General features: G+C 47.4%; 1 protein-coding gene across 9 annotated transcripts in view; it reads right to left on the bottom strand.

Moving 5' to 3' along the window:
- Positions 1–13,334, bottom strand: part of sf3b1 (splicing factor 3b, subunit 1) — a 46,397-nt gene that overhangs the window by 18,813 nt on the left and 14,250 nt on the right. For 5 of the 9 annotated variants that reach the window (XM_035409126.1, XM_035409130.1, XM_035409125.1 and 2 more), the window contains exon 1: positions 836–973. In XM_035409126.1, the coding sequence (XP_035265017.1) occupies positions 836–863 (28 nt within the window). In that variant the 5' untranslated portion in view covers positions 864–973. Of the gene's footprint in view, positions 1–835; positions 974–7,678; positions 8,383–8,804; positions 9,022–9,177; positions 9,521–9,583; positions 9,857–10,250; positions 10,383–10,520; positions 10,642–10,918; positions 11,031–11,496; positions 11,680–12,248; positions 12,471–12,888; positions 13,015–13,334 lie in introns of those variants that run through there. The other 4 variants (XM_035409119.1, XM_035409120.1, XM_035409118.1 and 1 more) reach the window with 4 other exon arrangements.

Here is a 13,334-nt window from a genome sequence, read left to right as displayed (position 1 = left end):
TACTCCCATTCAAAATGGAACTTAACTAGTCAAATGTCAACACAGACCAATACCGTGGCCTAGATCTAATCAAGAAAACAGAAATTGAACGTCCTGGTGTAATGTTACCCGGTAGCTAGTATAGTGAGCGTGTAACGTGTTTTCCGCTAGCTTGCAAACAAACGTGAATGTTAACGGAAAGCCTAACGCAAATCAGCTGCAGATCCACTTAAACGGCTAGCAAAGTCATGAGCGAAGAGGCCGCGATTAGCTACCTAGCAAGATATCTTGCTTATTAATGCTGGAAATCATAGTGACTCTTTTGTCGTATCCGAGTGTAAATGGATTCCACAAAATAAAAACGATGAGTACATCGCGAAACATTATTAATCTCCGTTAAACAAAGGCTAGCAACGTGGCAACGGCATCCATTTCATGGCGTTTTGCAAGGTTCGCTAACTAACCATTTCGTACGTCTACGTCTCAGAAATATAAAATGGTCAACTTATTTGTATATATAAGTATTTCTGTCGAAACGCAAGCTGTAACTTTGATTAACATTCTGTGTATTATATGAAACACTGCATTCAGACTTCTTTCCGCTTTACAATCCGAAACATCTTCATATCTTCACTAGTTAGCATTAGCTAGCTAAATGCGTTTGTTGCGACGCAGCTTGAGCCGCCATTATCTTTTCATGTCCTCGTTGAGATTCACATATCGGTTACAGGAACACAGCAATTTTTCTCTTTGTAAAACAGCTGATCCATGTCACATTTAGTAGATACATTGTGGTATATGCATATGTGTTACATAAAATCACATTAAACGCGCATTTCCAGTAATATCGTCTTACCTTCGTGTGTTTTGGCGATCTTCGCCATTTTCGTATCTGAGAAAGTCTGTCCCGGAAGACCGAACGGCTTCTATTTCCGTTATAGCGCGATTACAAATTGCGCACGCGCGGGGAATCGACTAGAAAAGACAAAAGATACTGTAATGCTTTTCGACATCCAGTATTCTAGCCTACTCAATTACTAGAATTATTGACTACACGGCTCATGTGTCATGTTCGTTTTAAAGATATCAAGAGACTGACAGTTACTTGTCATGAGATCGGACTGATGAAATAACACCCTTTCACATTTGTAGCAGTTTCTATTGAGCTCCACTGAAAATAATACATGGTCGATCAGATTTGTTAAAATACGTTAACAGCAAAAGACTGTAGAGTGATGACAAAAGTTCTTCATCATACACAAATGTGTTTTCAGTGTTGACTTTCAATTGCATTCAAAAGTTTTTGCCTAATTTAATATGACTTTTCTGGTTTAATGTTTGGAGACTGGCCTCTTAGGCTTTGCACTAAATCTGATACTATTTGTCTATTATACATTAAAATTTAACTGTTGGTGGTTGTGCCAGCTGTATGGAAATGTTCAAAATATTCAACACACAGGGAGCTTATTACTGAATACAGTGCCCCCCAAAAGTATGGTAGCAGGTAGAGTGAAATTAGTTATTTTTGCAATATACTTAAAGGCTTTTAGATTCGAGATCAAACGATGAATATGAGGTAAAAGTACATGCAATCAACTTTCATTACATAGTACTTCTATGCATATGTGTTTAACCATTTTACAGAAACAGCTATTTTTGTGTTGAATCCCCCAATTTTCAGCTGTGCAAAATTAAGTTAATGGATTAACTTAAAAGTAAATTAAAGCAATAAAGTCTACATAGCCCTTAAATGCAATAACTGCATCAATTCTACGACCCAGTCATGTCACTAAATATTTGGTATCTTATTTGGAAATGCCTTTCCAGGCCTTAATTGCTGCTTGCAGCTGATCTTTGTTTTGGGGGTTTTCTGTCGTCGGTCTCCTCTTCAGCAAGTGAAATGCATGCTCAGTTGGATTTAAATCTGGTGAATGACTTGGCCAGTCCAAAACATGACTCCACAAACACACTGCCCACACAACCAAAGCATTTCATTGATGAATGCTTTGGTTGCGTAGGCTGTGTGTTTGTGGTCATTGTCTTTCTGCGGGATGAAACTCTGGTCGACGAGGATGGAGGAATTTCTTTGTCCATTGCTAGACAAGTCTGTACACTTCCAAATTCATCCTACTGCTGCCATACTCAATTACATCATCAATAAAAAAGTGAACCTCTTCCAGAAGCAGCCACACATGCCGCAGCCACGGCACTACTAAATTTTACTTACTACTAAATAAAGATACAAGCTAGAAGAGTTCTGGAACAAAGTTTTATGGACATAGGAGACCAAAATAAACCTTCACCAAAGCCATGGAAAGTCAAAAGTGTGGACAAACAAAGAAACAGCCCATGACCCAATGCATGCCACCTCATCTGAGGCATAATGCCATTGTGTTGTCAAGGAGGTCTACAGATGTACCATTTTAAAAGCATTTTATCCAGAAACATGTCGTGTGCTAACTGGGAAAATAATTTAGGGCCGCATCTACAAACAGGGATGCATGAGTGTGGCCCTAAATTTTTCAACTCAGAAAAAAATGTCAAGTGTTCGAGCCCTGCACATGATACCTTTTGTTTTTAAATTGCTGATGATGCCACAACAGCATATACGACATTCCTACCGCCCTCATTTGAAAGCGAATGGAATGATTGAGTTGTAAATTACACTCTAGTTCCTCATTGTTATAACGTGCTGTGTGGACGTCCTCGTTGTTTTAAAGTGATACGAGGGCAGGGTATTTAGCGTCACTGTTGGCCTTTCTCGCCCTGCTTGACACAATGACAGACAGTCTTCTCACAGACATATTTTTGCACCGTCAGCAGTTTCGTTTCATGCGTGCAGATGCAGTCATGGGACCAGGGAACTCAGACAGACTGCAGCATTCCTGAGGTTATTGTGTTTTGAGCTAGAAAACAGGAAGCCTCAGCCGCAGTGCACTTCTGTCTTGCGGAACTACGGAGGTGTAACTGCACGCGTGAACAGCGGCTAATCAGAGATCAAGTACTACAGCCTGAATGTGAGGAGTGAGGGAGAGGATTTTACTGCAGCATTATTTCACAAAGTGAGAAACATGGAGGGTAGAAAGTCCAGGACAATTAGAGGGGAATTAGAGGGGAATTTATTAAAATAAAACCAGCCCTCTTTTTTTGGATTTTTTGGACGGAGTGTAGCACAGTGGGTAAGGAACTGGGCTTGTAACCGAAAGGTTGCAGTTTCGATTCCCGGGTAAGGACACTGCCGTTGTACCCTTGAGCAAGGTACTTAACCGTAATTGCTTCAGTATATATCTAGCTGTATAAATGGATACAATGTAAAATGCTATGTTGTGTAAGTCGCTCTGGATAAGAGCGTCTGCTAAATGCCTGTAATGTAATGGATTATTGACACTGACTCTCAAACTGCATCAGATGGCTGTAGGGCTTCCCAACCCTGCTCCTGAAGATCTACCATCCTGTTGGTTTCCATTTCAGCCCTGATTTGGCACACCTCATTATACTAATTAGCAGCTCAAGGAGATCTCTAGCTGCTGAATGAGAAGTTCTTTGTTAGGGTTGGAGTGAAAACCTACAGGATGATAAATCTCCAGGAACCGTGTTGGGCAGCCCTGCTCTAGCTGTTGAATGAAGTGTGCATTTTTAGTGTTGGAGTGAAAACCTACAGGACAGTAGATCTCCAGGAACAGGGCTGGGCAGCCCTGCGTTACACAGACATTCGTGTCAAAGCCCCCAAGTGTGTAACTTCCTGTGTGAAAGCCTGGCATGAAAAACTCTCAAATCCTCAATTCTCAGCTGTCCCTCCTTCAACAGTTTCAGGGCTACCCATGTTCTGGTGAGTGCCCAACGTGGGCTGTGAGGTACCCACTTCCTGTACGAGCACACTTCCTCTTTTGGGGACAGATTTTAAAGAAGACGTGAAGTTTTACATTTTTTTTTTTTACCTTAGACAAGATATGGCCCTGCATACAAATCTGAAATTGACTCGCATTTGCTAGAAAAATGAAGTTCACTTTGTTTAACACTTACGAGAACAGGTAATTCGGCCCAACAATGCTCGTCATTTTCCTAGCACTAAAGTGTACCTAGTGCTCAGGTTGCCTACAAACTAGATAGTATACAGCACCTGTTCTTGAAAACCCCCTGAGTTTCTACCTCTACTACATGACGTAGCAAGCTATTACATGCAGTGACTACTCTCTGTGTGGGGAAAAAAAAAAACTTTCTAATACCTTCAGAATTTCCCTTTTGCCAATTTCCATTTGTCCTCTCATTCTACTAACAGAACTCAACCTGAAGAATCTCTTGTAGTTCACTTTGTTGATCCTTTTATGAATTTAAAAGCCTCAGTCAAATCAACTCTAAATCTCCTTTGCTAAATTTGAAGAGATTAAGCATCCTAAATCTTTCCTCATAACTTTAATCTGTCATACCAGGAACCAATCTGGTTGCCCTTCTGTGTACCTTTTCCAGAGCCTTTATATCTTCCTTGTAGTACGGTCTCCAGAACTGCTTGCAGTATTTGGAGCTAGTAGACTACAGCGCAGCCATCTTGGAACAAGCTTGGTTGTGACATCATTAGGCTGGTTTGTCTCAGCTACTCAAGCTGCTCCTCTTACTAGACTGCCGATTTCAATGAGCTCAACAATGAATCATGAGGGGAAAAAACAAAACAAGAGAACCCAGGGGGGTCCTTCTGTATTGTCCCAGGATGCTCAAATGAGCATTCCCAAACAAAACTGAAATTGTCATTCAGTTTAAGGACAAGGCCCTCCACAAACGTCCATCGCAGTGCTCAGACACAGACCCAGCTATCACTGCCAGCATAAAGAAAGGATTCTCCGTCGGCTGATAATCAGAGAGAAATGCTCGCGGTTAACTCAAAGCGAGGATCGCCAGGCCCACAGAAAACTGGGTCAATGCGCACGAGGCTTTGCGCTGATCAGCGCAAAATCGGATTTAACGGACCCTTAAAGAAGGCCCGGTTTCCACGGTCCGGGTGGGCGTGGGGTGGGGGCGGGGGTGGGGGTAGGCGGGAGAACGGGCGCGGCCGAGCATGCTCAGTTGCGCCAGTCTGCTCTGGGCTGCGTCGTTTCGCTGATTCGCGCGGCGTAGGCGTCTTGCCGCCTCGGTCCACGGCGGGAAGGAGAAAGGCGGCGTCGACCGTCTCAGCGCTGGGGTAACTTCCCTTCCTGCGCTTGCTGAGTCACTCACCAGGGCCCAAAGAATCTGGCTGGCAGTGTCTTCCAGGGCTTCTTGACTGCAGAAATCCAGTGGCCCTTACAGGCTACCCCTAAAACACACATACCCCCCAAACACATGTACACACACACACACCCCAAAAATATGCACCCACACACACACACACACTCCCCAAACACACACACACATCCCCCCCAAACACATGCACACACACACAGTCCTGTACTGCTATCCTTGTGGGGACTTCCCATTGACTACATTCATTCCGTAACCTCTAACCCTAACCTTAACCTAATTGTAACCCTAACCATAAAACAGCCTCTTGACCTTGTGGGGACCAGCAAAAGGTCCCCACAAAGCATAATTTTCCTCATCTTTCTATCGTTGTGGGGACATTTGGTCCCCGCAAAGATAGTATTACAAGTTCTCACACACACCCCAAACACATGTACACACACACACCTACACACCCCAAACTGGGCCATGTTCACCATGTGGGCTTCAGGCCGTTTTTCCGGTTTGACAGACACCGTCGGTCAAGGTGACCGTTCGGCTACAGTGTGGTGGGGGTTTTAGCACAAAATACGCCCCCTTCGTCACCCATGTGGGCGCTACACTTTGGCAGGGGCTGAAGTAAGATTCTGCCTTTCACTGTGAAGTGGCCTAATACTGTGTTGAAAGGCAGTATATTGAAAGCAGTAGTCATTAAAATCCCGATAAAATAATTGAAAATGATCTTTGTCCAGAGAAGTCCCGGAGAGGCTAGCGTTTCTCAACTCTTCACATGTAACATTAAAATTCAGGATGAAGCAAAAACTGAAAACTCATCCAGACTGTGACAATGCACCCAGCTCACCAGCTCATGCAACACAATTTCTGAAGGTCACCTCTGGCGGTACAAAAAAAAAAAAAAAAGAAGCACAAAAACAGAGTGGGTCGCGAGGTTGAGGGTAGCGAGATGCTGTTTGGTCTTGTGGGACCTACCAGTTAGCTACACCCCGCCGGGCCCAGTCCAAACACGCCCCCCCAAGGCCTGGAAAACAGATCACCCCCATCGCCCTCATCCAGACGCACAACAAAGAGCCCGCACTCGCCGCTGCACAGCGAGAGGACACCCGTTTGTTTTTCCGTTCTCTCTTCGCCTTGTTTTGTCTCGGCAGGGAAGCAGGAAGCGATAAAAAAACAATACGCGAGATCACAGCGCCTTTCCTCTGGTCTCCGGTGGCTACCAGACGCACGCGCACACACGTCTCTCTCGCGGGAATCGCGGCACTTTTCATCGAGTTCGCTTACCGTAGCCTTACATGCACAGCTAGCGGCTTATTTTTGTCATCTTCGGCCATTTCACTGGCGACGGTGGAGTATGCCTTCTTTTGCAAATACAAATACCTTTATTACACGTTGTTACCACTTATCGAGGACAGAGACTCTCAAGAAGGGACTGCAACACTACCTAAATATGCTCACTTTGTTACGAACTGACGCAGTTCAACATAGTCTTATCAAAAAAAAAAGTTTTACCACATCGTTGCTGACGAGGCAATACATTGAAACGGGTCAGTTTGTAACAGTAAGTGAGCATATTTCAAAATACAATGTTAATAGTCCATTCTTGAGAGTTGCTGTCCTCCTTAACATGGGACAAGAATCTGGATTTTTTGTGACAAGCACCCCTATTCCTAGAAAAGCCAGTTTGTGCCAGCTTATCTCTGAAACTACTATACCTTTATACTGAGGACCCAGAGATGTGCTTGTTCACTTGTTTTTCCACAACAGCCCTGACAGACAGGAAGTGGTAATCACAGAGATTCTAATCATAGGCCTCAGAACTTGGAATGTTTGACAGGTGCAAACAGTTCACCCAACTTAAAAAAAAAATGCCTTGAGCATGTTTAACTATCTGAAACTCATTTGTCATTTGAAATTAGTTCTAGGTTTTTGCTTTTAAGAGAGATAAATATCCCACAGCAAGACAAACCTGAGGTTATGATGTGGTTCAAGCCGACTCACCCAGAGAGGACAAGCTGGAATTCGAGTCGGCTACGGAATGTTGGAACACCAGTTGTGCAAAACTTTATTAAAAAAGGAAAATGCATGATCTTCTCATGGAAGTTTTCTTTTTTGTGGTTAATTAATTATGTTGGCACACAGAATACCGTTTGTCAGAGACTGCATGCTTTGGAAAATTGATGTCATGAAATTTTACTCTTTTATTACTGGAGATAGCGTGTGTACGTGTGTGTGTGTGTATATACATATACATATTTCAGAAAAAGCATTTAATAAAATATCTAAAGCAAAAGAAAATCGAAGCACTTTAAGCAATCTCAAATGTACATTTAATTTAAAAACTCTGTGAACCAATGAAAATCCTCAGTGAGTGACAGGCCACAGACTCCATAAGCCACACAGTCCCATTTAAGAGAAGAGACTGGGACACGATCGGCCATTTTAAAACACATTTTGGGTCGAATTCCCCATGGAAATGAGCTGGACAGGAAAGTATTGTACACAAGTGTTTATTCTGTCAAGTAAGGAAACACTTCGCAAGATCAAAAATGGAGAATAAGCCCCAGCAGAGAGGCGCTGAAGTGCCACTACGAGGAAACCATGACGATTAATATTAAAGTTTACCCAGAATCCTTCTGATAGAAGCTTTTCCTTAGCACTGCGGCTAACGCTCTGCTGCGATTTCTCACAAAGGGAGAAAAAGAAAAAAAAAAATTCACCTACGGGCTCTACGTTGTTCCATTTATCTTTCTTTTTTTTTTTTTCCTTTTTTTCTCTTTTATTAAAAATGATTCATTTTTTTTGGTGCCACTGTGGCTGACAGGTCATCCACTACCAGACACACACACACACACAACTAAACGATAAAAAACAAGTAACGTCCAAAAGGGGGGAGGGACAGAGAACGGGGGGGGGGGGGGGGGCGGAGCTGAGAAAGGTGCAGCCAATGACGAGGCGGACAGTAAAATAAGTGTGCGCGGAAGAGTGGGCGGGGCTTCTGTGGAATGGAAAGGGAACAGCGGGGAGGGGGGTTTGTGTTCACAGGAAGTACTCCAGCTCGTAGCGGATGAAGGGGTTCTTTTCGTCGTTGTAGACATGGGGGTAGTGGGCGATCAGGGCGTCCTGGGACCCGATGTAGATGGAGTTGTAGATCTTCCAGTACACGTCCCGCACCTTCCGCGCCGGGTGGAACAGACCCTGCGCCAGAGAACGGGGTGATAGTCATCGAAAAAGCTTTCTGCTACAGCTTCAGTTAACCCAGTTACCACCGGGGGAATTATATATATATATATCACACACATGCACGCAACCTATAAACCCAAAAGGAACCTAAACACACTCCATGAACACAGTGGTGCAGCCATTCCTTAAACATAAACATGTGGACCCCCCACTCTTTTACCCAACTCCACTTCAACCAATATTGCACCCAATATTAAATCATATTCCCACAAAGATAAAACTCATATTCAATAAAGGAACAAAAATAAACTGACAGTATGCAAGTATACAGCTGATCCCGTATCAGTCCACCCACAATGCTGACTAATCCAAACCCCAGTATGAGAGCAGAGCTGCTCCAGCTATGCGGCGGGCGGGACGGGGGGCGGGGGGGTTACCTGTAGGCAGTACTGCAGCATTCGGCAGGGCCCGATGGCCACGCGGAGCCCCTCCAGCGCCCCCATGACGGCCTGGATGACGTGGGGCGAGGTCTCGAACACGTTGGGCCACACGTAGTTCAGCAGGTGGTTGAGCGAGTCCTCGCACCCGAAGCCGTACACGCCCAGGGACATGTGCTGCACCACCGCGCTGGCTGTCTGCCGGTGCACCAGGTCCCTGAGGGGGGGGGGGGGGGGTGGGGGCAGAGCAGGGTGGTTAGGGCGTGTGTGGGGGGGACGGGTAAGGGTGCCAACATGGTTATTTATCTAGTAGTACTTTTAGTTACAGTACAAACTGCTGTTTTCTTAGGTTGACATGACACTAATTGATTAAAATTGGGTCCTAAGACTAACACCGATGTTCTTCACCCCTGAGACCAACACCAATGTTCTTCACCCCTGAGACCAACATCGATGTTCTCCACCCCTGAGACCAACACTGATGTTCTCCACCCCTGAGACCAACACCAATGTTCTCCACCCCCGAGACCAACACCGATGTTCTCCACCCCTGAGACCAACACTGATGGCCTCCACACCCGAGACCAACACTGATGTTCTCCACCCCTGAGACCAACACTGATGTTCTCCACACCCGAGACCAACACCGATGTTCTCCACCCCTGAGACCAACACTGATGTTCTCCACCCCTGAGACCAACACTGATGGCCTCCACCCGTTACTCGCTCTGGTTAAGAGTTCCCGCCGCGTGACCACGCCGTAGCGGACGCGGGCTCACCTGTCCATGAGCGCGTCCTCCAGCAGCGGCGTGACGGCGTAGATGTAGTCCTTGCCCATCTCGCCGATGTACTCGAACAGGAAGGAGAGGGACTTGAGCACGCCGTTCTGCACGTTCAGCTCGGGCACCCGGTACTCGTTCATCAGCGCCGGCAGCACGGTGAACGGCGAGCAGGTCTCGGCCACGATGGCGATGGCCACCGTGGTGCACACGCGGTTCTGCCGCTCCTGCACCTTCAGGTTGTTCAGCAGCGTGGCCAGCACGTCGTGGGGCCTGTCCGAGGGGGGGGGGGGGGGGGTGGGGGGGGGGGGGGCGTTAATACACCGCAAACACGCTTAACATCACAGTAAATGTCCTGCTTAAAATCACATTAAGCTAAGCGCAATGGAGAGGGTGGAAAATTAAAAATGAATTACATTTGCAAAGCACTGCAATCACTTATATCAGGGAGCTCAATCTTATACGAAATGGGCCACTGTGGGTTTTAGACCAGCATTACAACTAACTGACTGAGTATGGTCTTCAATCAAAACCCTGATAAGGAGAATCAGGTGCCTTAGTGCTTGGTGATGCACCCACACCAGTGCTTTTCAGAAAAGATTGGACACCCCGGCTGTATATAATGTGGCATGTGCACAGAGTGAAGCATTGTGGGCCGGGCGCTGACCCGATGGCCTTGGCGATGTAGCCGAAGGTGTTGACGGTGGCTCGGCGAATGGCCTTCTTGTGAGCCTTCAGCAGCTCCAGCAGCTCGAAGCAGATCCTCATCCACTCCCGAGCCGACACGTACTCCGCCCCCCTGCACGAAAAGAACAGACAGACTTAACACCCCCACATACTCTGCCCCCCTGCACGTTTAACACCCCTTCACCCCCACCCCTTCTGTCCCGCAGTATGAGGACCCCCCCCCCCCACACTCTCGGCCCCGCTCACTGACCTGTCGGCGATCCTGCCCACCAGGTCGATGCAGTTCTCCTGCACCTTCTCGTGCCTGTTCTTCAGGATGGGCGTCAGACGTGGCAGCAGGTCCTTGATGGGCGGGGTCATTTTGTGCATGCCTGCAAAAAACCACACAGGGACCAATCAGCATTCAGGCTAAAGAAGGGGCAGAACCAATCAGCTGCTGGCTGCTGCCGCACTGGTGTGTACATGAGAAAACCATCAGTGATGGATAAGTAGGGCTTCGGAACTACTGACTCAGACACCCTATTAATGATCTGAGCCAATCAGAGAGCTGCTTTTGACAGAAAGCACTCCTGACTCCTGGGATTCTGAGGGAATGCTGGGATAGGTCTGGGTGAATGCTGGTTTGTGTGAAGCAGAGGAATGCCGTACCGATGACGTTGACGATGGCCTTCAGGGCTCCTAGGATGCTCCCCAGAACTTCAGGGTACTCCTCTCCCAGGTACTCATACAACACCACACCCAAATGCCCCATCAGCTTCTCCTGCAGGTGGCGAGAGAGAGCAGCAGCGTTTCAGCAAGGAGGCGGAAAAATCGTGTTTTTTATGGGCAAAACATCTCCTCATACACACATCCCCATATGAATCATACAGTAGCAAAGGAGGCCAACGACCTGCACTCTAATCCTTCAAAATAATCATTTTCAGCAGTTACATTACAGGCTTTTAGCAGACTTGCACAACTTCATTTGCATTTAAATAAATTTTTTTTTCTTCTCCACAGTACCCATTTAATAGAGCTGAATACACACTGAAGAAATTCAGGTTAAGTCCCAGGCTCAAGGGTGTGCAATGGCAGTGTCATACCCGGGAATCAAACCTGCAACCTTTAGGGTTACAAGCCCAGCTCCTTTACCCATGATGCCACCCTGCTGCCCTACATACAGAAACTGAGAATGCGAGGCGTGTGATTGGTCAGACCGAGCGGCGGTGGCGGCGGCAGCGGCTCACCTCCTGGCAGGTCTTCATCACCACGGCGGTGCGCGAGATCAGGTCGGCCGCCTGCTGGCGCACTTTGGCGGACTTGTTGTTGAGACGCCACAGGACGGTACCGCAGATCTGCGGCAGGTAGGGCTTGACCCGCTTCCCCAGGGCGTTGACCACCGTCCCGAAACCGTTCAGCATCACAGAGTCCTGGGGGGGGGGGGGGGGGCAGGCAGGGCAGGCGTTAGGGAAATATTCACTCAGAAAATCCAACATGACTTCACTGACCAGTGTAATGTAAAAAGCTAATGTTTAGGCTTCGGTGTTGTTTGGCACTTGAAAAATTGATAAATAACAATGCTGATACTCCTAAAAACAGAGCAGTGAACTAAACTGTAATTATCTAAATAACCAGTTACAGAACACAAAGAGAGAAATTACAATCACACAGGTACAATCAGGGATCACCAAGAGCCAGGGTGGGAAATACCCTGGCTCAATGAGCTAACTGGCTGTATAAAGCAACACTGCTGGATTACATCACGGCAAAACATCTCATACTGGGACACAAAAGTCTTTAACTTGCTTAAATGTCAGGGCGAAATAATTAAGACCAGAAGTTGGCATGAAATCCAAAAACGGACCGGGACCTCGTTGACCCAGAGAATTACCCGGGTGGTACCCGGGTCGTACCCACACTCTGACCCACTGTGCTACCCGGGCGGTACCCACGCTCTGACCCACTGTGCTACCCGGGCGGTACCCGCGCTCCGACCCACCTCTGTGGTCTGCTCCTGGAAGGCGTACAGGATGCCGTCGATCAGCTGCTCCTCCAGCTTGTGGTCGATGTCGGCCGCGCCCAGGTTGCCCATGATCTTCTCGATGGTCTCCATCACCATCTTACGGTACTGCTCCGCCTCGTCCTTCAGGTCGTCCACGATGCGCGAGATGATCTCCGCTGCCCCCACCTTATTGGCCAGCTCCACCGTGGTGTCCACCAGCTGCAGGGGCGAGGAACGTACCGCCATGAAGTTACACCGACACACGACAGCGGTGGCTTTACCCAACCGGGACGCTACAGAACGGCTTCTACAGGGGGCGCCCAACCCCGAATGAAGCAAATATCACAGTGAGAATTTTCATACAGAACTACAACTCTGTTGCGTTGGATCAGGGCATTTGATCGGTTTTGTTTTGGCTTACTGGCATTGCATGCTGGTTATTTACATTAGAAGATGTTTGTGTGCAGAGGGACTTAAAAGCCAACATTCAGGCAGGTGGTCACATACTGAACCAATGTATGCAAGTGATCATAGAACAGCTTCATACGGAGCTTCAGCCTGACTGGAGAACTCTGCAGGGAAGCTCACCCACGGACCACAGCCCAAAGGGCACAGCAGGGGTCAAAGGTCAGCTCACCTGTCTGTAGTTACGGCGGTCCAGGGCCATCCGGTGCTGCCAGAAGTGCTTGAAGAACGGGGGCAGGATCTCGGTCTTGATGTAGTTGGCCTCCACACCATCAGTCCCGCAGCACTGCTTCACCACCTGGGGAGGGACGAGGAGGGGGGGGTCAGTACAGGCCGAAACAAGGGTCACGTGACCTCCGAGCAGCTTCTCAGTGAAGATACCAAACCAGAGGGGGTACAAGCACCCAAACCAGAATCCGCAATAAGCCACCTGGAGCCTTTACAGAGGGCCGACTCCACTGGAGAGGAAAGATGGAGCTGACAGCTATTGTTGTCGAGTGTGGTCACATCTAGTACAGCGCCAGGAAATTACTGCCAAATTACTAACTACCCAGGAGGGTTAGAGCAGATCAGTGTTGATTTAAACCGCTTCACTTCCATACTTGGGACCGGGAATAA

This window comes from Anguilla anguilla, chromosome 3, assembly GCF_013347855.1.
Source record: "Anguilla anguilla isolate fAngAng1 chromosome 3, fAngAng1.pri, whole genome shotgun sequence".
Taxonomy (NCBI): domain Eukaryota; kingdom Metazoa; phylum Chordata; class Actinopteri; order Anguilliformes; family Anguillidae; genus Anguilla; species Anguilla anguilla.
This window is presented reverse-complemented; position numbering and strand designations above follow the sequence as displayed.